The sequence below is a fragment of the Aptenodytes patagonicus genome, chromosome 2 (assembly GCF_965638725.1).
Source record: "Aptenodytes patagonicus chromosome 2, bAptPat1.pri.cur, whole genome shotgun sequence".
Taxonomy (NCBI): Eukaryota; Metazoa; Chordata; class Aves; order Sphenisciformes; family Spheniscidae; genus Aptenodytes; species Aptenodytes patagonicus.
In genome coordinates this window covers 116136989-116164164 of record NC_134950.1, presented here as the reverse complement: position 1 = coordinate 116164164, position 27176 = coordinate 116136989, and the positions used below count along the sequence as shown (strand labels likewise).

Below are 27176 nucleotides of genomic sequence, written 5' to 3'. Positions count from 1 at the left end.
CCTGGAACAAGAAGGAAAAAAAGTAGATATCAAAGAACCAAGACTTTTTATGTGCTTAGAGTTACATGGTACGGTATGAGATAAACTGAATGTCGTTTGACTGATTGTTGTGTGTCAAAAATGAAACTAACCTTGGCACCCCTAGAGCCTTCAATAGCTAATATCTCTTTTTAATTTGCCTTTTAAGAATTTTGAGGAACATTTTCAAAGGTGAACCTTATATGGTAAAAAAAGGACATGCACATAATGTACATTTAGGGCAACATGGGGTGGTTTTTTTCAGAATACTTTCTTAAATATTCTCCTGTGCTCTTTTTCCCTTGTCAAGTCAATTCCTACATTTATCTAAGTAAAAGCTGTTTGCATGTAAAAAGCTGAAGTAGATTTAGATGTGTGAGTTGTATCATTCTTGTCAAATTGACTGATAATCATGATTTCTTTTCTCGTTTTGCTTCTCTCTTTGCTGAGGATGCAGAAGAAAAAGCTAAGAAAGAAGCAGAGGAAAATGCTCATCAGGGAACAGATGAAAAGAAAACAGATGAAAAGGATGAGAAGAAGCCAGCTGAAGATGCCACAGCAGCAAAGACAGAGAACAGCAAAGAACCAAATCCTGGGGAAAACAAAAGCACAGATTCCAAGAAAAATCATGTAAATGGGACTCGGCAAACTGGGGTGAACAAACACGAAGCCTCTCAAGGGGAAAACGCACCTAGGACAGATAAGGGAACAGACTGTCATCATGCAATGGGAGAAGAGAAACAGCATGTCCAGAACGGTGAGTTCTCTCCTTCCACTGAAATGTGAATCCAGCCCTAAACCCAGTATCTCACCTCAGTGGTGGGGGTACCTGATGTCCTGAAAAAGGATGGTCCTGGGCCCAGAGCCTCTTCTTGGACGTTGGCGTAGTCACCTGCATATGGGAACTGGAATCTGTAAATTAACTCCCAAGTAGTGTTCTTCCATAAATGATGGAGTTCATCATACCTGCTTGCCACTTCTGGAGGAAAGGAAAAAATTACTTTTCTCCTGGAAATGAAGCAGCCTGTTACAATACACACTTAAAAGCTGAAACAAATATTTTTGGTTCAATGAACAGCTTCATTGCTTGGGTAACAGACAGGAAAAGCCAAAGTTAGCTTATAAACTCTTTTTAAGGCAATTAAAGGTATCATTGAACTGACTCTCAGATATAAATATGTTTTGGGACAGAGGATTTTTCCCCCTCTCTGTTTTTAAGAGTTATTTTATTTATGCTTCCTTTGCTCATTTTTTTTATTAGGGCAGTCACGAGCCTTTTTATGGAGATTTTTTTTTGTCAGAAATTTTATTCCAGTGTTTCAACTTGCTATAGAACTGAGTTAAAATAAGAATCACATTTTGCACCCAAAAAAGGTGGAAAAATGTTTGAAAATTGCATTAAACATTAAAAAAAAAAAATCAGATCCATGAGAACAGATCAGTGGTCTCTTGGCCATTTCACTGTCTTTCCCTCCCCAGCTCCTGCTCCCTGAAGCCGTTATCAAAAAATGGCAGTACAGCCACATGTGACTTGTCACAAACTTGGCTAGTATTAGTCAGTCCAAAACCAGCAAAAAACTTAGAAGCATCCTCTTAGAAAAAGTCTGAGTGAGCATACAGGCCTTGAAAGTCCTAGGCTCAGGCAGTGAGTTTAGATGGCAGCAGAGGCAGAAATCCTGTTTAAAACATTCCTGATATGATTCTCATGTATTTGACTTGGCTGCTGGCCTTTCCCAGCGATCCCTTCATCATTAGGTTTTTTTTAGATTGGAAGGACTATGGGGATCCGAGCTGTCATGCTCTGTTATGTATGGGATTTTTCTTCAGGCAGTGTTACGTGGGTGAATAGGAATGGGGCCCCCAAGGAGACAAAAAGGTTGGGGACATATGAAATCCCAGTTAGACTGCATCAGACTTTTCTTCTGACAACCTTTGTTTTACATGCTTCTAACAATACAGGGGTTAAGTGTGCTCTAGTGATTTTGACAGTACCTTTTTCTGCAATGTCTCTCTGCTGCAGGTGTCAAAAATGCTTTGAAAAGAATTATAATGATTTCTGAAAATTAGTGTCTTCCTCAGGAAAAAAAATTCTGCTCCTTAATTTATGGGAAAAGGCCTTTATGAGGTACAACCACCGCAGAGCCTTTGGAGACTGATGAAATCTTAACATTCATATCTCTGGTTCACCACAGCTTCCTTTACGCCTATATGTTAATATCTCATTGTAAAGTATTTGCCTTATTATTTCTCTGCCTTTGTAATCCCTTTCAAAAAGATCATTATGATCATGATTCTGCTCCGCTGCTGGCAGTATGGCAGGGTAGATATTACAATACTCAAAAGTCCCCTATTCATAATAAGTTATATTCAATGAAAGTTCAGAAATTGTGTTGTCAGACGAGTTTGAAGTCTCTCTCAGTCACTCGCTGCCCGTGTGCTTTCTTGGAGAGATCAAACTGTGAAATAACGTATGTGTGGGTGTTCATCATCTTTTCCTGCACGCGCTTAGGGCCAAGCAACTTCTTTATGCAATGGTCAAACAAAGCATTATTAGCTCATCATTACCATCAGCCATACGATGGTGGAGGAAATGCGAGAAGACTTTTGTGCTTCGCTAGATACATTTTCATTTCATTTCCTGAAGACAGTGTCCTTCTTTTAGAGGCCACCTTCATCAAGTAGAAACCTCAACTCTCCCTGGAGCTGCTCATACCTCTCTGTTCAAGGACCCCAAGTCAGTGGCAATATGATCAGCTGAGGAGGTTGCTGCTTGTCCTGTATCATCTTGCTTTCATTTTTCTCTCACCCACAGTGAGCTTAGGAAGAAAAAAATGAGAAGTTTTGGCTCTGAATGGGAACTGAACAGGACATGTTTTTTCCATCTTGTTAAATATTTTAATATTTGAAAACCATTCCTCTTTTATACTATAATGAAACTTAATTGGAGAGAGAGATCAATTCTCTGTCATCCAAGAATAACAAACATTCTAGTGGTCAGGGCACGAATGTGAAAGAGGGAGACTTTGCTTCTCTACAATTTCTCTTTTTTTGAGCTGTTCCAAAAATAAGTATCCACTGGCCATGACTATTTTGAAGGCAGATCAGATCCTCTTTAACATATAATACCTATAATCTTGATCCAGAAACTGTGAGGTCATTATAGTAACAAAAATAGTAATACAAATGGAATAAGCATTACTTTAATACAGCCCTGTAACATACCTCACATTAACAAGATTCTGAAGTGAGACTTTTACAGCTTTTTGTGTTGAGGTGTGGGTCACAAGTTCACTGCTACCCCTCCAGGGGGAAGGGACAAGCTGCCTGTTCCTACCTGGGCAGGCTGCTGTTGCTTCTCTGGACATCTGAAGGAAGGACACCTTCTTTGCTGCTGTTTGGACACTGCAGCTGAAAGAGCCCTGTTCTGCTAGACCTCTCCCTATAAGTTATTTTTCATTTGATCTTGCATTTGGCATTCTCATCCAATGAAGGGATGGTCTGGGAGTGTCTGATGTGCTCTGCTGTATGACTAATAAAGGACAGAAAATGAGAATGACTCTGGTTAACCTTCCTGGCTTCATAAAATACACACCAGCTCAAGCTGCCATTTTCATTCTGCATAAACCGTTGCTCTGCCAAAGGCCTTGCTTTCCTGGTTTGCTATAGAGACTCTCAAGCCAGTGATCAATGCTAGGATGATTGTTTGTTCCCTGATACCGTCATCAAAGGAGCAACCCAAATGAATTTGTGGATAAAGGAAACTTGTAAGAGAAAGTAAGACAAAATTATATGGGACTGTTGGGATATCTAAGTTGGTTCTTTAAAGCAGAGACTTATGATGAAGTCTTGCAGGGTCTTAGTCCTTTAAAAGCATAAACGTCTCAGAGTCCTGAATTTGAAATGAAGGTAGTTCTCAGGTTTTTAATGGCCTATGTACAACCAGAGGGAGTATGAGTTTGCCTGTGCACTTAAAAAGGTGTTAACAATTAGAATAAATTTAAAAGTAGATTGTAAAGCTTGATTTTCTGTAGGAGTTGGATAAATTTTGTCTGGTGCTTTATTCTATGAAAATGTGTTAATCCAGTTCCTTGTGAATTCAGACCTTTTATCCTAAGGAACATCTCCTTTGGATGTTGCAATTTGATTGAGTTACAGGCATTAATAAACTGCAGTCTGCATTAAAATGCTTATAGCGTTTCTAATTGCTTCTTTCTAGGTGAATTAAAGGAAGACAATAAGTTGGACAAAAAAGATCAGTCTAGTGTGGGGGATGAATCAAAGAAAACAGATGGTAAGGACAACATTTTATTACATTTTGTCACCCATTTTTATATGCAATCTATTGTTTCCTAAACATCCGCAGTTTATTCTAAAACCAAAAAATTGTGTGGTAACCAGAAACAGACTTAACAGAAACAGTCATTACACTTGACAAAAGCCATTGGGGCATTCTGGGGGAAAATCATCCCTTTCACATAATGCCTAGTACCACTTAGTTGTTCTTTTGGTAAGCCTTATCCATCAATTTTTGTGCAGTGCCTACAAGAAAAATCCTGGATTATTAGAGTTGCTTAATAGGAAATGCGGATTTGTGAGGTTCTATCCTTCTGACTTTCTTTGGGCTGTATTCTGCTCTCTGTTAGGACAGGCTGCATGGGAAATGCAAAAAACAGAGCTAAGAAAAAACCTGCACAAGGTGTCCCTGTTTTTCATGATTGCATGTTATCCTGCACCAATACAAATACAAAGCTTTCTTGACTTTATTGTCTGAGGGGCAATTTGCCAAGCACTGTCAAACCACAGGTGTGGGAAGCAAGCAGGAGTGAGCACATCAGCATAGAGGTCCTATGAAGGATGCTATATAAAAGGGATGTTGCTGAAACATTGTTGAACTGAAGCAATCCCAAGCCATAGGACAGTTTCTTGGGCATCTGGGAATAATTTCAAACAAGTCTGAGCCTAGAGTACAGGTCCACAGATGTTTTAGTAGCCCCAGCAAAGTGGAAAAACAGCTGTAAGGTCTATGGCATGTTTACTCTTTTGCACCTCCTCAGCTATATACCGCAGGGCTCTGAGATAGTATCTGGACCCACGTTGCTCCAAAAGCAATTGCTAAAGTATGAGGTAGCAAAATAAATGGAAAGAAATGTTAGAGCTAACATTTTCTTTGTGTGTGTCTCAGTGAAACCCACTGAAACACAGCTATTCCTAAATGTAAATAATACAGTACTTTGTTTTGATGGTCAAGAAAGACAACCTCATAGTAAGTACTGCAGTTTAGAATGATGCTATGTTTTCTTTTATTGCTTCCTTTTAAGAAATTACTTAAAATTCCTATTGCTTTAGCAAAGTGATAAATAAGAAGAAAATGTGATACCTCAACTAAAAATGTAGAAAAAATCATCTAGAAGCTTGTATTAATTTCAGACACATAAATATGTACTTTTGTTAAAGAGGCCCCTTAGCAACAATTGTTTAGGAAAATTCAATTATTTTGTTAAGAGGTCATATTATTTACACACTTAACTCAAGTGTCTGTCAGGAAAACAGTCTTGAACAAGTACCATTCACAACTCTTTCTGTGGTCATGCAGAAATTAAGTACAAATACTCAAATAACATGCGACTCTTCAGATGTTCATGAATATGTGCAGTGCTGTATGTAACTATCAAGGCCCCAGAAGAAATAATGGGCAGAATGGCTTCTCTCCCCACTGCAGTGGGTGATGGCTGAGGAGCGGCTGTGCTGGAAGGCTGCAGCCCTGGAAGGACCAGGTGGATGCAGAAAGACTGGGGCTTCTTTAGAAGGACTCAGGAGCATCAGCCGAGCCAAGAGAGCTGCCCGGGAATCCCTAACTTTGAGGACCAGGTTACATTTGAAGGCCTGCACTCTCAAGGTCTCAGAAAGATTAGGGGCACCTATTTACTTGGGCTAGAGGACCAAGAAGTGAATGTTTCATGCTGACTTGAAGAGTGAGGGTGTGAATTTAGTTCCTTGCAAGCTGCTGGTCTTTGTGTGGTGTTACTTATTTAATGTCTGTTCGTTCTCCTGTAAGAAAATGTTCTGCTCATAACCTTAGGGGAAAGACCAATACAACAGGACCAGTTGATTACAGTGAATAAGCAACTGTAACCATGCAAGGACAATTTGTAGGCTGAATGTTTTTCATTCAGATGCTGTAGAGACAGCTTATAGCTAACAATCCCATTGATAGAAATCAGGAGAAAAATTGTGAATGATGCGCCTTAGAAAGGAAAGTGCTACGGTGGCACTTCTGTTTTGACAAATACTGCACAACCTGTTCTGTCCATTACTCACTCCAGAGCACATCTCCTTACCAGGCATGTGAGGGATGTGGAGAAAGGAACATTATCCATGGATAATACATAGCTGTTTGCAGACTACTGAAATGTTTACCCGAACATATGCTTTCTCACGTGCCAGTACATGGTCTTTCACATGCTGGAAAAAAAGATTAAGCGGGGGAGTTAGAAAGATTGAGGTTACAGCTATAATGCACTCACCACATGTAGTTTGCTGGTAGGTGAAACTCAGCCTGGACTTTTTGCAGGGTCAAGGGTCCTTGGGTTTTACAGCCTCTGTTCAGTCTGTAGCTGGGGTGTATTTGTATTAAACAGGTGCCCATTTGTGTAGATTTACCATGAGGGCTTCAGCTTTCTCACCACCACCCATTAGCATCAGCTAGAGCCCTGTACCCAGCTGAGGTCAGTCTGCTACCCTGTCCTACTGCGCAGGCATCCTGCACCTGGAGAAGAAAGCTGCAGAGCATATGTTGCATAAATCTTTGCAGGATCTGTGTCCAAGTTGCTTTTTAAGCATATACAAAGGAAGTTATTGTAATATCTTGTTATTGGAATACATACATGCCAAAATGTTTCTAATACATTTGTCCTTCTACTACATGGGGAACCAAGTGGCCAGGGACACATAGAATAACTATCACATGTGGACACGAAGGCATTGAAGCTACATGTCTACACTGTAGTCACAGGTGTGAAATGTAGCTTTTGTGTCAGAGTTACCTTGAAGCTACCCAAAAATAATTAAGGGGGCATGCCCCCAGAAACAGGGATCAGGCTCGCTGAGACAGCGAGGAACTACGTATGCATCTAGCAGGAGCTTCATACGACTGAGTCTGTCTGTACCCAAAGCCAACTACTTTAAAGCTAGCTTGAGGATGGCTATGTAAGCTGCAGTCATGCCTTAGATTTTGGTCTTAACTGCTTCAAAATCCTGTGCAAGTCCCTTGAACGTAGGCTAGTCTCCTTCTCATGTTAATCTAATCTTCATATTATTGGCTTTTTTCTGTGGGAGATACTGCTTGTTACTCAGCACTTCCCTTTTTTTCAGTTCCAAGAAAAGAGATATGGGGCTGCCATTTCCCACATAAAGACACAGCCCTATCAGAGACATCATCAGCACAAGTAGTTCATCAAATGTTTCCTGTGGGATAGAACATTATTAAACCATTTTGGAAAACCTGATTTTCCCATGTGAAATAGTTGCTTTTCAACACTTTGCATGGAAAATTGTAAGCAGTCACATGGAAATAATTTTTATCTACATTCACAAACTTTCTTTTTTGCAATTTTTTTCTGCTCACAAAACTGACAACAAATGAAAAAATTATTCCTCCCCATTACCACTTTCACAGATTATCTCTACCACCTCCTTATTTTTTCCTATTGGGAAAAGATTTTGCAGCGTTAATGCAAAGTCTTCAGTGCAACTCTTTGTTCCAGGGACCAAAACACAGTTTATTCAAATATTCTTTTTCAGCTAGCAATTACAGACAAATAAAAGGTTCTTTTTTTGTGTTTGTCCTGGGAACTTATTATTCTAGTAGTAACATGCACGTTTGCAGGTTATAGCACAGAAATATACAGGATATTTGTATCTTAAACAGCTAGAACAGACAGAGAAATCCTGATGTGCCCTGCGTATGTGTGATGAGCAATGCTCCCACCTTGTGGTCAAATCGTAACCCTGCGTTTTGACAGGTCATCGTTTCAATAATACATTCCTCTATGCAGTGCAGCAGCATATAGTATAATATGACACAATACAACACAATACGATATATAACCCCTTAAAATATACAGACTCTATGAAGAGTTCATAACAGGCTTACCAGAAATTGAGTTTTTAGCTTTATTTTGATTTTGTTAAGCTATACTGCTGCTTAATAGTAGTTAAAAGCCTGTGTTCTATACATTGCCCATGCCAACACGTAAAGCTGACTTTTGGTCTTAATTTTTCTTGACAATCATTCCTTGATCAGCAAGTGGAAAATTCCCTGATTATAAAGGTTAAGCACAGGGGCTTAATTTCTTTCTGTCCCAGTTGTCCCCAAAAATCAAGCGGCGGAGTAGCTGGCACAGAATGTTTTTATCTGATAATGCCTTTGGTATAGGAACATGGTGGTGTGAAGGAGCCATGATGATGGCTCCACAATTACCCCAGACAGTTGAATTAACAAGACAATTCCCAGATTCATTTAAGGAGAATGCAGCTTTTTGCAAAGCTGTTCAACCATTTAAGAATTGTCTGTCTTTGCAGCCTCCTGCAGATACGGTTTTCCTGTGTGTCGATCTAGCCAAGACCACTACATAGCAATGAACACTAAGTAGACTTCTGACAAAACCCTGTTCATGTAATCTGCATAATGCCAGTGTTGTTTTAAAAGAGGTTACTCAAGCGTATAAATGAATAGCATTTGCCTATGTCTTCTTGAGAGAGGTAAAAAGGTAAATTTCAGGTCATATAAATAATGGTGCCATTTCTGTTTCTATTCCAAAAGATAGGCTGATTTCTCCATTATTGTCGGAAGCAAAAAGCCCATTTCAGTTTGTAAGGCAAACACATTGGATTCCTCCTTGCTGCTTGATAGTGCTCTTGATATTATATGTCAGAATCCAGCAGCAGTGGCAAATTGGAATTACAATAGTCTAAGACTACTTCTAAAGACAATTTCCTTCCTTTTCTTACTTCTTTTTATGGCCTGTTATTTGAATTACATTAAAGGTTATTGCCCCAAGATAGAAATCGGAAAGCGTTGTACTGATAGTTCTGGAAAAGCTTGCCTGAAAGCATGAGGGCATTTTGCTGTCCAAAAAGAGATATTTCACCGTAACTTATCTCTGCTGAACAATTGCTCCATAGTAGTGCAGTATAGGATAACTGGAGGGGGAAAAAGCTTCTGTGCTTTTTAAAATTCTTTTTGTGCTCTTTTTAAAAAAATGAGTGTGTCTAATTTAGCAAGTGGCACCTAAGGCAAGCTGGAATTTGCGTAGAGGGATATACTCTGAAGAAGGTTTTATGCAGTTTTAATATCAAATAGAAGATGAACATTATGTGATGTGATCTTTGAAGCTAAATGCAAAATACATTGTTAACATCCTGACCTCGGGAACATTACATCACCATGGCATGCATGCTCAATGAGAATATGGGGACTATGTAGAAAGGTACCTTGTATAAATATGCAGATGATTTTGCAGCTTGTCTGTTTTGTGAGTGTGTGTGTAAATCTTATGGAAAGCACCTGGTTTTCCTTTGACACTTTCATGTATCTCTTTTTCAGCCTGCTTTCCATTGCTCAGGCCATGCCAGGTAGTTAGAAAGACCTTAGGATGGTTGATTGCTTTTTGCTTCTACTTTACGTGAAGTCACAGATATATGTGACAAATTTAAAAATTGGCAATAGCATTTGGCTTGGTTTCAGATTTAAGTGAATATTTGGAATATTCATTCCAGATACATGGTGAAAAAACATTCACTGTAGGTACTTAAGTGGGTTTTTTGAGTAGTCAACTTTACGGGGAACATTTTTTCAGGCTACCTTTGGTCCTGTAAATATAGCTCTGCTCAGAGATAGCATATGGCTGCATTGCTCCTCAGGGGTAATGTCCATGGTCCTAGAGGCATGGAGGAATGTGTAACTTACACAGTGCATTGTAGAAGTTCCTCCTTGATTTTGCACCATCAGCCATTTTATAGCACCACTCAGGGAGTGGAGCTGTGACCTTGCTTCTGTTACAGTCCTTCTTACCCCATTTAGGATAATTTGCCTGTGCCATGATGTATAGAAATTCTCTGCTTCAGAAACAGGAGAGTCCTCCTTGCTCTCCCCCTCCATGAATTTATGTTCAATCCAGTGACAGTCAGGTCTCTGTTTCCTTGTGCAACACTTAGCCCTGAAAGAGAAACAAGATCATGTCCAAAGGGAATGACTGAAGGTGAGGAAGAATATGAAATGGCTCCTCAGAAGAGGTCGGTGGCCTTTAGCTTTCATCTTGTCCCTTTCCCATGGAACAACTAGCTTCCAATTTGAGCATACCAGCTATAGGTATCTTACTAGATAGGGACTCCGACAAGGACGCTTAAGTAGAAGTGTTAAGAAGGAAGAAATCCAATAGTCAACTGTATGGGAATCTAAATGTAAAGACTGCACCCTACAAACTGCCAGCTGGGTGCTTGGTGGGTACTTTCATGCCCTTTGCTTTGTGTGCTGGACCTGCTGCCTGGTCTCTCCCTGGGGGCAGAGGCAAAGGGACATCAGTCCTCTCAGGCTGCTTAGTCTGCAGTTCTGTACCATTCAGTCCACAGAAGCTGGACAAAGAGAAGAGAGAGTCAATTTACAAGTTAGTTTTCTGAAACTCATACCTTAATAGTAGTCTTTACTACTTATTACCAGTAATCGGTCCATCGCTAGGCAGTTCATTCTTTTCTCTGCTTCCGAACTGCTGCTTTGCTATTCTTAATGTCAAAACCTGGGACTTGGAGGCAACAATAAATGTAGAAGAAGAAAACGAGCAAGTGATATTAGTTGAAAAGTGCTATTTTGAATCAGGCTAAAGTATTTAGGAATTTAAGTCTAATTCAAAACAAGTGATTGTCAAAAACTGAAGAGGCACTGAAAAAAATCCAAATGAGAATTTTTGCTTTGAAGTGACGCTTCGCATTTCTAGCCAGCATTAAGTAAATGTTAAAAATAAAAGTTTTGAGTTAGATGAAAAGCTCAGCTTGATCTTTCATTTCCTCTCCACCCTGCTCCCACCAAAAAAACCCACCCCCCAACAGTCATTTTTGCCATGAGAGAAAGCAAGCAATTACTTGTGTCTGACCCAGAGCTAAGTATTATCCTAATTTTTCAGTTTAGTCACTCAATCAGAGAAGCAATTATTTGCCCAGTGCTAATTACAAAATTCTGATTCATGTATTTGGCCGAAAACTTTGTTGGCTTCGATTATTCTTCTGCTTATGGCAGCTCATCCCTTTTGTGCCTTGAAAAGCACTGGGGTTTGTGTTTCTGTCCACGACAGAACAGCTCTTTATGTTCAGAGCTTTGAATTATGTTTGATTATCTAATCTAGAATAAGCTTTCGTACTTATTCCTGTAGGTCACTTTGCATAATAAGTGTCTAATTTCTTTCATACATGCTTTACTCAGGAAACTCAAACGTTATTTGGTGTAACCAAACTTTTGCCAATGTATTCATTGTGTTTTTCTCTGCTGTTATGTATTTCCATAATGTGCTGGTAAGCAAACAACATATATTAAAACAAAGCTAATCTCTTTCTTCCATCACTGATGTGATCTCAGGTCAAGTGTAATACAAGCTGTCAAGCAAACATAACACTCAACATCAGTGTGAACAGGACTAGAAATTGTTTGACGTCATGAATGATTTAGGGATAATTATGTGCCAAAGCTCAAAAATCAGAATACCTTCTATGCTAATGTCATTTCTCCTCCTAGCAAAATGAATGTTAAGCATTTGGGTCGTCTGCTAAATTAGGATGATGGTATTTAAATTCAGTTACAAAACAAGTATTCAAAACTTTTTCCCAACAGCATTTATTCTTGTTTTCCCTTGCTTTAAACAGGACACAGGCACCTTCGAGTAACATTCTGTTTTCTTTGGAAAAAATAATCACTCTACAATTTCTCATCCATTAAAAAGACAGATAATGGAGATGAATTAACTTATAACGCATATTTCTTCTTTATTTCACTGATCTTCTGAACTTTGTTTCTTAGGCCTCATTCATCTCTGGTGCAACAGAAGCAAGAGAATAGCATAAATATGCAGAATTTATTTCTTCATGGTCTTAATTTTCTTCAAAAAGGCTTTCCAAATGGCTTTAATAGGAGTCAGGATCATCCAGTGCTGAGAACTGAGCACTGAGATTTTTGACATCTTCATTTTATTCTGAGTGCTAGGAGTAGCTTTAACAGTGCTTTTCAGATGGGGACAGGTTACGACTAAGCACACTTTAGCACTCAGGGGAGACAGGAGATACCCAGGCTTTTGGGAGTAAGCTTACAAAATTAAGGGGTGACTCCTGCAAGATGCCGAGTGAGTCCACAAAAGGAATTAAAAATGGCAAATTTAGCAATCTGTCCCACCAGCTGCAAATTCTTCCATCATTTGTAGTAGGAAGGATAACTACCTTTTGGATTATGGATTATCTGAGACACATTACTGAGACTATTATTTCCCCTTATTGTGCACTGCATCTGTAGTAACCGTTTTATGATATCAATTGCCATAGAACAATTGGTCTGCCATACAACGATTTGTCATTTCTGTTGTCGTTTCACCCAGTGCCTGGATGGAGCAGGGTGCTGGGGGAGAGCAGAGTCTGGAAGAAAGCAGAGTTTGGAATAGTCTTATCCTGAAAAGCCTAGGCTTTTAATAATGAGGGTGGAGGCTACTTTCAAACACCATGTCAACTTTCTTAGGAACACTCGAACAACCATGCTGGGTCAGACCAAAAGTCGCTTTAGCTCTCCATCACTTACTTGACAACATTTCATAGCAGAGATCTTAATGAACAAAGAACAAAACCAGACCAATGCCTCCCCCTTACACCTTTCTGTCTTCCAGAGAGCTAAGGCAGAGGTCAAATCTCTGACTTGAATAGCCTCTGATGGATTTTTCTTCCATTACTTTGTCTAATTGTCTTTAGAGCCCTGGTACTCTTTTGTGTACTGGGCACTGAGGCAACACAATTCAAAATTTACTTAGGCATTGTGTGAAAAATGACATCTTTTTATTGGTTTCAAATCTACTGCTTGATAATTTCATTTGATAACCCCCTTCTTGGACTGTGAGAAACAGTGAGTAATTGTTCCCTATTCACATTCTTAGCGTCACTCATGCGGAGAGTCTCCCCGCAACTCTCCCTTCTCACGCTAAAGAGTCATAGCGTGCATAAACTTTTGTGTATTCAACTGTCCTTCAAGTGCAACCCTTTAGATATCTGCTGTTTATGTTAGTACGTAACACTGACAGTCTGTGTTACACAGATGGTTATTGGGGTGTGACAAGAGAATCTGATTTTAATAGAAATGAGAAAGCCTGTAGGATTCAGGTTTTTTCCCTGAATTTTCAAGAATAAAATATAAAAAGTACAAAAATGTTGATTTTAATATAATTGTATGCTGATTTTTTTTTTTGTTGATATCTTTATGATGTTACATCATAAAAGCATGAAAAGGCATCACCATAGAGAGCTCAATGAGGGATGTACTGAATGAATATGGTTAACTGAGGCTCTCTTCTTTTGCTTTTTCTGTGTATTAAATTCTAACTCAAAAATATCTTGGGGTAGAAGTACCTCAAGGGCAACATTATTTGGTGGTGTGGCAGAGTTCTCCCATCCTGTGGAAGTGCTCATGCAGCATGCGAAGAAGATGAGATTTGTTCATGCTAAGTACTACCTTTTCACAAGTGAACTGCAAGGTTACCACAGTCTCCTTAGAAAGAAAATCCACGTGTGTAATCCTGGATAATTGTGGTGTCATCTTGTGCTTCCTTCATAATTAAGTATGGTTACGCTAAAGGAATGCATGTTTGAGCAGAGGAAACAGGGACCATGCAATAACCTCACAAACACTTTCATTGACAGGGTCTGCCAAGCAAGCTAAGTAGTTTGTGAAAAAAAAGCTGCCCATGAAATCCTTATTCCACATCACACTGTCCTGCAGTCTGCATTCAGCATTTATTTTTTAGGAGAGAAAATAGCAGAGTTTTCTTTTAAATGCAATTTGAAAACCACAGAGCTCGGTCTTGTCCTGATGGCCCGGCCTGGCACTGGAGGCTGTGGGGAGGTGCCCTGAGCCCTCTCCGGCCAGCACTCTGCTTTTGGCAGCTGGGGAGGAAGCGATGGAGGGAAAGGGCAGGCGTTCGGCTGGAGTGGCAGAGCCGGCCGCCTTCAGAAGCTGGGAGAGGTCAGCTCTCCACTTCCAACTGGTACAACCGTCATCATGCCTGTGATTTACACTCAGTGAGGAGCGTGAGTCATTACAGAACAGGTGTAGTTTTTGAGTCAGTCTAAACTCTCACCTCAGTCTAAATGCCTCTGGGGCTCTGTTCCTGTTCTCCAACTGGGTAGCAGATTGTGAAAGTTTGCATTAGACAGGCATAAGAAATGCCAACTGTTAAAACGAGTAGTTCTTGTAAGGCCTTGGACTCCAAAGCATTTGTTTTATCACAAGGAGAGAGGCAAATGTGTGAGATTAATCACTGATTGTGCAAAACTGACAGCCAGCTTCCTTGCTGTATGGATACAGTTGTACTCTGAGTAATTCTGTGTGAAGGAAACGACAAACTGCAGTGCATTTTCACTTCAGTATGTCAGACTGTATAGTAACATAGTAAATATATATATTCATAGTCCAGCAAGCACAAGTTAAAAATGCCTTAATATAAACTGCAAGCTGATAGCAGAAACGGACTTAATAATCTCCTTGCAGTGGGTGCTGGTATCACATGAAGAGCTGTAGAAGTCGCTGGTATTTGCATCAGTGATCAAGGGGAGGGCCAATACTCCACCTTGACAAACAATATAAACTCGTCAGCAACACTGAAGGACTGAGATCTGCATTCAGACGAGGCTATTTCAGATAATGAAATTCAATATATGCCAAGTGAACTACTTGAAGTCTTCCTGTGTACCGAGCGCTGTATACTCATTCTTTTCCCACTTTCAATTACCTCTGTTGATACGTACTAATATTTGCACTGGATCTATTGTGCTGAAATGAGAAAGAGGCTGAATCACATCCAAGGTTAAGGTAGTTGTAGGGAAGCTATATTGTATCCAAAGGGAAATTCAGCGAGGAAACCAAAACATCTGCTCCACCAAGTAGAAAAACAATTTAAAGCAAATGCTGTACTGGAATGGTCTCATTGGAGCTGATGATGTGGCTAACAGAAGCAAAAAGCAATATATGACTCAGGTCTCCACAGGGAACTTCTAGAGTCTGGGAAAAAAACATTGCATTTTCCCTCGTTTCACTAACGGGGATGGGAGGGGTTAAAAGTCTTGTGAGTATGGATGGCATAGGAAGGGGAGACCATATTGGGTGGTACCTGGAGCTCTGTTTCAGATTCCTGGTGTGATTCAACAAATCATTTAAGAGATTCAGAAATAATGACTGCTCAAAGATGTCATTTAGTCCAGTTAATGCACGTGTCCCATCCCAGAAGGACCCCTTTCCTTCTGGGTCAGTATTTTCTCTTTAAAATGTGGCTAATGATGCATCTCACAGGATTGTTATGATCCTGTTAATGACAGTAGATAGGCTGAACTTTTTAGATGGGAGACATCAAGGAAGTGTTATTGCCCATTGTAGATTATGCTGTCTGGGTAGTGCTGGGAATGTGACAATTCAGTCTAAATAAATCCAATGAAATGCTGAAAGCCTAATTCTTTACAACAGTGTCTTAGAATTGCATCAGTGAGCAAGATATTGTAACAACTTGCAGGGGACTGTCCTGAAAGGAAAAGTCCCCCTGCTAACTACACAGTAGAAGAAAATGATACCAACTCACTAACAGATCTGTGCAGCCACTGCTATACATTCATCAGAGATAATTCAATCCAGCAGCAAAGCCTTAGATCTTTGTTTTGCCAGTCCCTTTTTGCCTTTGCCCAAATATTACTTAAAAAAAGGCAATATATTATTGAAGGCAAAAGAAACTGGTTTTCTGAAAGGACCCGAAGAGATTCTAATGTAATCACATCTTCCGAGGCATGCCCAGCCTTACAGATAAATTCATCTCTCCTTGGGCTGCATCTCCTTGGTTGAGAGACCCTTTCAAATGCACTTTCAAACTCTGCTGACATAAGCATTGTTAGAATAACAGTAGCTAAGCAGAGTGCCAGGCGTATTCAGATAACTGGTTGGGATGGCCAATATAGAGTAAAATACTCCTGTTCCTGTTTGAAGCTTTTCCAAAGGATTTCTAGAGGAGGGTATGAGGAGGGTTGGATAGAGCGTCCCCTTTCATTAGAAACTGTCCTCTTTCACTACAAATAAAGGAAAAGGTTTCTTGTCTACATTTCTTCCTCAAGCATATCTGTTCATTCTGAAGATTCGCTTGCGGTATAACTACATAGAAAACAGTTATGTTTGTACATTCAGGATAATGTTAGTCAAATATAGCCTAATTTTGAGGCCAAGGGATTATACATGTTTGACAGAGGAGTCAAGCAGATTGTAAAATGCATATATTTTGTTAGATCTCAGGCGGCTATCCATACATAAGGCTGTGCTTTTCATTGCATGCTCTTTGGGAGAAAGGGGCTTTTAAAAGGTAGTGCTCTTTTGTGTTTGGAGCATTCTCTCTTCTTCACCTCAAACCACATGTATGACATTGTTGCTTTCATGAGAAGAAAGTTCCTGGAAGAGCTAGTGAGCAAGGGTGATCAGAGAGCCCTACAGCAAAGAAACCTAATGGAATCTCTTGAGCTAAGCATGCTGGATTCTGTTACATGATCCCATTGATGCCAAATGTTGAATTCCCACTGGGTTAGTCAGAGAGCAGGATTTCACTTTGTGTAGGACAGAATGATATTTCTAGTTGAGCCAATAAGAGGTATTGCTTTGGTGTGCCTCACCTTGCAGCCTTTCAACAGTTAAGCAAAGCTGCACTGCTTGGAGGAAATGAGGCTGTCTAAACTGATACCCTTCTTTTTCTTTCCCAGATTATCTGCTCCTTGGACAAAGGGGAGAAATGCAGCATTTGACGCTTTTCTTTTTCTTTTTTTTTTTCAGATACGGAAGAGTAAAAATATATAAAAAAAGAGACTGCAAATTTCTTTCATCATTTTAGCTGAGCTTCTTCATTCCTGTTCTCCTCTTCCTTCCACAAAGACCAGTTTCTGGGGAAGGCATTAAACAACTTTCAAAACACTCCTCCTCCCACTGGCTACTTCACAGCTAACGACTCTGGGTTCTAGGGTGGGGGCCTTGGTTTTTTGGGTCAGTTTTATTTTTGTTTGTTTGTTCATGTACGTGTGCATTTTTTGTTGTTTTGGGAACTTTTTGTTAAAAAAACCAAGTGGTGATTTCCTGATGCAAATGGTTCCATTTTTCTGGACAGGTTGAGCAAATAGATGAGAGTCATCTTCAGAATCCGGTATTGCCCTTTGCTATACCTCAGCTTGTGAAACCAACATTAGGATGATGCAAAAGAACATAGGGGAAAAAAAAAGAAAACTTGATAATACTTCACTTTTACTCTTTTTCTTTTCCCCAAGAGTCTTTTCCAATTGCTGGTAGACAAAATTTGACATCAGTTTTACCCTCGCTGTAGAAGATTTTATGAATAAGAATGGTGAATTTGTAGAGTCATTTGATTGACCATTTGTTAGGATTTGATGTCTTTCCCAGATGATGAAATGATAGTTTCTAAACAGCAGGCAGACTTGCTCAACCCTTGATTTTGTTCTGGTTTTGCAGTTAGTAATAGGAAAGGAATAATCAATGAAAGCGATGATATTCCCTTGGGGCAAATTTTGTTGTCAGACTCTGAGAGCATGCACTAATGTACTGCTTGACGTGCCTGCCTTAACTTGAGATTACAGATAATAAGCTGTTTTCCCACATTTGTTCATGGGCTACTAGTAACCGCTCTTTGTCTGACCTGAAGATCTAAGAGAAGAAGGGCAGCAGGGAATCACATGGATCAATTCTTACTTTCATCTCAGTGTGGTCTTTCTTTCATCACTGACTGAACGGACAGGCCAAAGAAAAGGAAAAGCATTGCTGGAGAAGTACAGACAGACAAAACCAAAATGAAAAAGTGTGTCCTAAATACACTGCTGGAGTCGGTGGATGAAACTGTCTCATCCAGTGGAGTCAGACGCATGGAAAGTAGCCATCATTTTGGCCCATTTTAAAGAAGAAATGTTAAAAAACTAACTTGCTCAGGCCTTGATTCAGGAAGGTATCTTTGTATGAGAAACGTCAAACATGTATGTAAGTGCTTTTCTGGCTTGGGATCTTGGTAGGGATCCAGTTAATTGTAAGTAATTTTACCTGTCTGTGTGGAAATCAAGACACGTACATACACATACAACTGTTTTTTGCCTAACTCCTTTTTGTTCAGGATGAGGTCTTGCTGTGTTAGTCGTATATGTATTTTACAAGGAATCAGACTGCAGTCATGGCTCTTTGCTATGTAGAGAACATGCACAACATTGGCTTAGGAAGGTAAATCTTTGGTGTTTCCTTTTCATGTTCAAAAGCACAGGACTTTACCAGCAGCCTATATTAGAGCTTGGGTCTCTGTTCCTGCTTAAACTGTGCATGTATAGGGACGAGCTTCCCGCGACACTAGCAAAAATCACAGCAGTGAGCTCAGCCTAAATCCACACTTAAACGTGAATACCTTCTCACTCAGGAGTGTTTGTATCTGGGATTTTGATTATTGAGGCTAGAGACATTTTGAGTTCTTTTTTTGGACACCAGAGTTTGAGTTTGTTCAAAGCCAGAGATTTAGATTAGGTTCATGCTGTGAAAAGGTTGCGCTTCAATCACGTGTTTTCAGAAGGAAGAAGTACAAAAATAACTCTTGCCATTCTTAGAACTCGCAGTTGGCTTCACTGAACCAGCTCATTTAAATAAAATAAATGTAAGGGCACGTAGTGTTCCCATTCATGAGCTCCTGGTTCAATGGTAGCTCTGGGGTAGATTTTCTGAGGAAAGCGGGGTGCTGAGAGGACAGTGGCACCACAGTCAGTGCCGAGCGCAGTCCGTGTCGTGTGACAGGCAGAGGGCTGTGTCACCACGTAGCACTTTCCCACCTCCCCTTTCCCCCTCTCCATCAGCATTCAGCCCCGATAAGAGTGGTAGAATATGAGTTCCAGCCCTGCCAGGCTCTTTGAAGGCACGTTGACGATATATCAATAATGCAGAACTAAATACCGCAGCAGTGACTCAGTCCCTGCTTAGTCAGACTTCTCCCTGAAGTCAGGGGGAACATACCCTCACCAAGTATTTGGTCAGAGGTGCAGGATGATTTAGTCAATATTTTTTAAGTTACCCTTACCTAATGTACAGTGACTAAAGATGCCTTAGATTATGCACAGTAGAATAATAATAATAACAATTAAAAAAACGTAAATCTTTTTCTTCATCGGCTTCTGATACAGATTTTCTTTCTTTCTGGGAGTGACTTCTTTCAGACAGCAAAGCCAGACTGCTTAATTCACAGCTGGTCAGTTCTTGTTTCTCATGCACTGGCACAAAGGTGTGAAATCAGACTGGAAAATGTTTTTCCTCGATTGTTAGGTTTATTCACCACCAGCAGGAGCTAATAAGGGAGGTGGCGGATTTGCCATCTCTTGGGGACTGCAGATCAGAGCTGCCATTCTAGAAGAGATGCCATATTCAAAGTTACTGATCTCAGCACACAGGTATGCAGCAAAATGTTTTGCAATATACAGGCAGTCAGAGCTAGCTCTAATGTTCTCCTGCTCTTTTAAAATAATTTGAATAAGCTACAGTGGATTATTAGCATTTTTTAGAATTTTTCGTTGTGTAAAAAAAATCCCCATGAAATCTATTAGCTTGGAAATATATAAAGTGAAAATGAAATCTAGAAATTGAAATCCTACAAAGAGACTAGGCCAGATGAAAGCATCTATCATGGGGTTCCCTCCCAGGATCACACCTACATTGCCCTACTCCGCTCCCCCACCTCCCTGGAACACTGCAGCATTGTGCTAGTGCATTGTGAGCCAAGGAATGGTATGTTAGACACCTCCCAGTTAAACTAGAGATCAGCCACTGTGCAATTGTGTAAAAAAATAATAAAAATTAAAAAAAAAAATATTACAGAACTGCTTTCTCTTATTTTGTTCCACGAAAGGAAAAAAAAAAAAGTGGAAAAGGATTAGGTGTTCATCAGTTTATAAAGAGTGAGAAAGGATTTCTGTTTTTACATCCTTACCTAACTTTCCCCAGATGTATAGAAATTATGTTTTCAGATGCCTCCCTTTTCCATCCTCAGTAAGACTATACAAGCAATGAATAAGCCAGAAATTCTGCAAATATAGGGCCCATACCGTTGGCCTCATGCTGAGATTCTACAGAACTATTTGGGAGCGCCCACCAGTAGGCACAAAGGGGTCTTCTGGTGCCAGAGTGCTTCTTATAGCGGGTGGCACAGGCTGGGAAGCTGTGTGATAAAGACAGCACTCTTCCGCCTCTGTGCGGGACCGCTGGTGCTCTCAGAAAGCTCTGCCTTGCTGGAAGAGCACCAGGCATCTTCTGCTTCCCAGAAACTGTTGTGTACCTTGAGAGGGAGAATCCAGGCACTTTACCCCCTTAAAATAGGGAAGGATACCATTGCAAGTATCCCTATCGGTGTTTTTTTCCTTTAGCTGGAACTGGTGTTCAGGGAATTAGCAGACCTTTGACTCATGGTGACGTAGTGCTTGAACTCCTGGACACACTTAATTTAAAAGAAAAAGAAAAGCAAGCAGTATGTTTTTATCCTGTTCATTATTTAAATGGCTCAAAAGATGACAGTTCTCTGAGCTGCACTCAATCAGTGATTTAAACCGTGCGTTTCTGTGACAACATGCAAGAAGTGTTCACACGTGTGAAATAAAGGATTTGTTTATTTTTTAATTTTTTTTTAAACGTAAAAACCGGTGATGCACCCTCTCAAAATGCTTAAATCAACCAGCTTTCCTTACAAACTACACAATATTTTTTTTTCAAAGTTATATGGTCAGATTTCTATGTTTAATTATAAAAAGATGATGGATGTCACTAATGTTTTCCATGTTTGAGAAAAAAGATAGATGCCAGAAGCCAACTTTTTTTTGGCTAATGATAAAATAGGTAGTAGATTAAAAAAAGAAATTTTGCAATTTTAGACTGAAAACATATTTCAGAGTAGTCTATCTAGGTAGACTGATGCTTATCTGAAAGTGCAGCCTTTTGTATAGCTCCAGCTGGTGTAAACACACTATGTATTAATACAGTAGGACGTTTATCATCAGAATGAATCTGGAATTTGGAATCCTGGTTCCTGATGGGTGAATGAAGGAGGCAAATTCCTTTTTCTTGATGTTTCTTTTTTCAAGCATAAATTTTGTGGTTGGAGAGAAACTTTCCAAAATGTAGTTGGTTATGCCAGAGAAGAATGGTATATGGTGGTGTTTTTGCAAACTACCCTTTGAATATACTTACAAAGTCTTACAGGCTCAGTCTGGAAGCAAAAATATTTCAAACTAGATAGCTGATAGTGCTGTGCTGCTTTGTAATCAGAAGGTCTGTGAGCTCACCTAGCTAAAGGCAAATACTTCCGCTGTTAGTCCTTGCAAATTCTACAGTAGGTCCCAAATGTGGCTTTTAATTAAAAAACACAATAATCTATTCAAATCAGAAATGATGGAACCTTACGAGGACAGTACTTTCTTTGCTTCAACTAGAATAAACTAGTCTATCTCCAGGAACTCATGAGATGGTCTTAAATATTTCTTATTGGCTCCTTTTTCCTCACATTTCATTTTATAATAATGCAACTCATCCTCTGATGATCTATACCGTATGTTAGCCATTTATATTCAGCAAATGACAGCATAATCAAGTCCTTTTCTCTCACTTTTTTAATCTGTCACCTCACCCAATAATTAAAAACAACAGAGCAATCCTGTGCTTTTGCATGTGTTGAACCGGTGCTGATCTGAGAGCTGTGCTGGCGCAGTGTCTGAACATCAGCACTCAAAAGCAGGAACGTGCTGGATGAGGACGAGAAGGAGCCCTGCGGCACTGACTCCATGCAAATCGCTCCGGGGAGTGCGCATCAGTGCTGGCCAGGTAGAAAGGAGGGAAAAAAACATGCTTTCACATTTTAAGGCATAAATTCAGCTCCCTCCGAAGTAGGTACAGAGGTTTTTTCCACTTGTGTTACCCACAACATGAGCAGGTCTGCTCCAGTCTCAGTTTAGTGTCAGGTGTGCAGCCTAATGTGGTGCTCCCCCTGCTTCCACAGGCAGACAAGTTTTGCGATCCCAGACAACCCTTTTCTTGTCCGATTACTGTGATCAAAGCAGGAGCAGGGCGGGTGACCACTGCCAATGCCATTATTTTCTGTTAAAATGGAATGCTGGCCATGCATTTCCACTTGCTGAGACTGCCTTCTCGTTGCTGCAATGTCCCTTTTGATCCCCAGTGAGCACAGAGGGTTCTGATCTGTACCCAGGCAGGACCGGGACACATGCCTGTCTTTGAGGCATCAGCTCTCCCTGCTCTGGTGACTTGACCACCAGGTAGAAGAAAATGCAGCTACTTCCAGGCAAGCTGGCTGAGGACTTGAAGCTCAGTTTTAGCGAATTTATTTACCCTCATACCTGAGCGCACGACAGCACTCACTCACAAGCCTCACAGCACACTCTTGGCATTTTGTATTCTTTCGATTTCTTCCAAGTGCGTATGTATTGACTGCTGTGTACTCATAACACCCTGGTTTTAGAAGCTATCCAGTGGTAGGAGGAATATACGTAATCCCGTTGTCTCTGCCGGTGGTCGTAGGAGTGCATCTACCAGACAAAATTACTTATGGCCATTGGGGTTTTCTAGTGATAAAACCTAGCAGTAGAATGACAGAGTGAGCATTTTCCTTTTCTTCTTGCTTGGATGATATTTTTATACACTTTTATATGCAATTTTTTTAAATATTTGCTATTTTTATTGTAGGATTCTGAGTGGGTTTTTACCAGACCTTCTGGTTGTCTACAGGCCCAGATTCTCACAGGAATGTTTCCCTTCCCTTTTCTCCTCCCCCTTCTTCCCCGACAGACAAAAGCCATTGCATTTGCAACATCAGCTTAGAGCAAAATAACACCTAGGGCCTGGTCACTCTTTTAGTTGCACTGAAATCAAAGGAAGTTGCATGCAAAGTCCTGCTGGTCCCACCGCAGCGTCTGGGGCCAAAGACTAAATAACCAAAACATATACAGCTACTTACGCGCAGGGCGGTCTGTGTAAAGCCAGTGCATCAGGGTGGTGCTGTCTTCCTTTGCTGTGGTAGGAGTTGCTTCCACCACATCTGTTCAAATAAGACGATATATCTCTCTTCATTCTGATGATGCTTGTTCTTGTAGGCACTTCAAAGTCATACCCTAGCGCACTGACTACCTTCAGCAGGGAGGAAGGGTGGACATTGTGGCTTATCTGTGACAGTAGATTTCACTGCTCTTGTGGTTAACCCTACAGTGACAGGTCCTAAAGAAAGTTAAGAAACATTAAACCTATTGGTAGGAAGGATAAGGGGAAATTAACCAAATTCAAGGATCTTGGTCTTGTAAAATAACCTTTTCTCAGCTGGCATTCTACAGGGAATTCTATGTATGAAGTTGAACATAAACTTTAGAGTATGTTTATATTAGCAGAACTGATAATGGAGATGTTTTTCTTGAACTGAACTAAAACAAACAACAGACACCTGTTCTCTAACATTTTTCAAGGAAGAAAGAGGCAGGTTATTATGCTATTTTGCACCAGGGGATAGAAAACAAGTTAAAATACATGCTGAAAGCAAAACTTACTGCAAGTTTGCTCCTGGGACTGGGTGGGTAGGGTAATGAAAAAAAACCTATTTGTTTTGTTAAGGAAAAAAAAATGCAAAACTGAAATGAATGATGCCATGTAATGCCAAGTATTCTCAACTGTTCTGAGAATAATTTTAAACAATATGTATTTATTGTTAGTTCCTTATTTGAAAGAAGAGGCTTGTGGTCTCTAAATGTATAAAACATTTTTCAACATTCCAGTTTTTCTGTAACTGAGTCCATGTATGTTCATTCTATTACCAAATAAAAACAATGAGGTCTCCACTCCATTTGAATTAAAGTTGTAGAAGGGTTCATTTTGTTCTGGCGCTTTCTACATCTGAGCCAGGCACGGTGCTTGCCATTTGCTTTCCAGTGTCCAGCTCCCCATAGAGTGCTAGTATTAATCAACTTTTCTTTTTAAGCATAGCGGGAACATTGCTTGGACAGCAGTCATTGCTCACCACTTGCCCCTGTGAGGAGGAGTTAGTGGCATTACCTAATTTCTAAAGACAGGGAAATTGAGGTAGAGAATTCAAATAGTTTATTTAAGGATGTCAAGGTAAATCTCTACCTGTTTGGGGATTAGACATGTCAACCTCACCTTTCCCCTTTTCTCTTTTGACTGAAATCACAGCCCATAAGAACATCTAAACCAACAACAGCACACCACGCTCATGCCCACTGAAACACTTGCTCGTGTGATTTTTTTTTCTGTGCCACATGGAGCATGAGTATCGATCCCACAGGGCTGGTGTCCTGTGCTCCAGTATTGCTTATAGACCTCCTTTCACAGCATTTCAGCTACCTCTCTACATGCCACCTTCTACAAAGCATCTTATTCCACAGTTGGACTCAGGTGGTGTCTGTGCAGTAGTCATCACACCACACAAGTAATGACCAGAATTTTCCCATACCGCTGCTGTTTTTCTATTTGATCTTTTCCTTAAAAAAGGAAAAAATCATGATAAAGAGTTGCAGAGACCAAGCCATTCTCTCTAAGGAGGATGTAAAGTTCAGAGATGTTCAATAAAAGCGTGAAAGGCTTTGTGCATTCCCTTTTGCCTGAAATTCCAGTTTTAATTCACTCCTTTCCTCTCTGGGAGGTTCACTGGTATTCATTTCCTGAAGAACATGCAATGTGCTCGCCAGTGTACCTACTTGTATTCTTACACCTTACTGGCTTGATTTGAGTCTGCATGTACCTCCAGTCCAGTGCAAGTAGAGATGAAGCCAAGCTGCCAATTTCTGTTAGATTTTGAGGGTGTTGATGTAGTCGACTGTGATCTTCAAATCAAAAATACCGACTGCCACATAAGCAAGAAGGGAGAAAAGATGGTTTGGAAAAGGCATCTAATGATTTGGGTGACTCATCTCTGCTTGCAAATACAGTATCAGAGTCCTTTCTCTGGCACGTATAGCCAGTGACATAAATGTCCAGAGCTGTTACCAACTGGTGGTTCCCAAAGTGATGCTAGCTGCTTGCTGAACTGCCATGGAAACAAGGTAAGTGCTGTGTAACTGCCTTCTGAGCCATGCCGGGCAATAAAACTGGCAATTGCCAGTTCTGTGAGGACACGAGGTAGCTGAAGGGAAAGCTGTCTGAGATCTGGCAACAGTTCATACATCCAACACTTAAGAACGTGAAACTTCCAGAATCAATAACTCGGGTATCTCCACCCAAACCCAGTAAGTGATAAAAAGAAGAAAGATATGTTTGATATTGACTCCTTTAGACGGAAAGGTCCCAGAAGTGAGGCTACTTTCCTAGTTAGCCTTACCTAAAACCATGGATAAGAAATGGCAGAAAGAAGACAACAAACACCTCGTAGTGGTGGCAGCACTACAAAAAGTATTTTCATGGCTGGTGGGACTACCATTCATCCATCTCTGCTGAAACTACTCTTTCTTTTTAAAGGTCCAGCACAACGTTCAGCTGACTTACCAGGCTCAGGCTCCTCAGCAAACCACCTTACATTGCCAGGTCAGTCGGTACCACCTCACTCTAATTTGCTTATATGTGCAGCTTTAGAAATAGGCACTCACAGTGCCTACTGTTTGGGAGATGGACGTAAACAGATTACTTGTTCTCCAGGTATGGCATGACTTTTACACATCACATTAAAAAAGTTAAACCCATTCACTGGGGTTGAACAAACAAACTGTTGTTTTTAATGGTCTTTACCGCATTTCAGTTTTTTTAAACAAATGCCCTATGTTTTGTGGCTTGCGGTGCAGGCTTCACAGACTATTTTAATTCGATCGGCAAATTAATTTGGGCTTTTATCACATGGACATAGATGCTGAAGGGAAAAAATAAGGCTATTTTGTGGACCCAAGTATAGGGTTTTTTGTGCCCTTCCCATCTACCAAATCCTGCTGTCTCTATTTCACAATAATAACCATTTTCTTAATCCCCTCATCTTTGTCCCACACAACTGTCAGAAGAAAGAGAGGGTAATATGAAGCAGTTACACAAAAAAATGGCTCAGTGCGAACAAGATACTATCTTGTATGTGCATATGCAACGGCATTCATATATGTATAATTCACAGTAGGTGAAAGAAAGAGTAAGTCTGCAGGAAGACAACAAGAAATCACCAAGAAAAAACCCCAAACTTCAAGCAAAGTACTTAAAAAGTTTTACTACAGATATTTGCATCAGTGGCTGCTGTGCCAGCAGATGAGGTATGGTGTGGCTCCATATATAGATGCCAATGTGCAGTAGTGTGTTTCTGTGCTGTTTCAGTTCTCCAAGCTGTTCATGGCATGATGCTCTTTTGCAGCTGCCACCTTAGCAGATTGTTTCCCCAGGCACAGCTGCAGCGACCGCTTGGGTGTAAGTAAGGAAAAGAACAAGCAGGAATGTGAGAGAGTTCAAAACACTGTATTCTGTTAGTAAAACAATGTGCTCCATGGATTACTGTCCTGCTCGAGAAAAGAATGGACAATCACTGAAAGTAGAATTTAAACCTCTCAGCAACATGCTTAAATGAGAACTCCCAGGTATCTAACCCAAGACATTTTTTAGATAGAAAGCACGGAACAGGAAATATACATACATTGTCTTAACTTCTGAAGTTTCTGATCATTGGCAGTGACAATAAGTATTGCCTGTATATATTGCCTATTTCTCATAGGGTCCCAGCAGTTGTTAAATTCTTATATTCATATTCATAGGGGAGGCTACTACCCTGGATGTTTTCACCCAGGATTTTCTTGCAGGTGGCATTTAGAGGTCTTGCTCTTTGGAGAGATTTTGGAGAGGTCTT

General features: G+C 40.3%; 1 protein-coding gene across 4 annotated transcripts in view; it reads left to right on the top strand.

Moving 5' to 3' along the window:
- Window positions 1–27176, top strand: part of PDE1C (phosphodiesterase 1C) — a 336098-nt gene that overhangs the window by 294592 nt on the left and 14330 nt on the right. For 3 of the 4 annotated variants that reach the window (XM_076330826.1, XM_076330828.1, XM_076330827.1), the window contains 3 exons: window positions 476–775; window positions 4235–4309; window positions 25823–25888. In XM_076330826.1, the coding sequence (XP_076186941.1) occupies window positions 476–775; window positions 4235–4309; window positions 25823–25888 (441 nt within the window). Of the gene's footprint in view, window positions 1–475; window positions 776–4234; window positions 4310–17110; window positions 24190–25822; window positions 25889–27176 lie in introns of those variants that run through there. The other variant, XM_076330829.1, reaches the window with a different exon arrangement.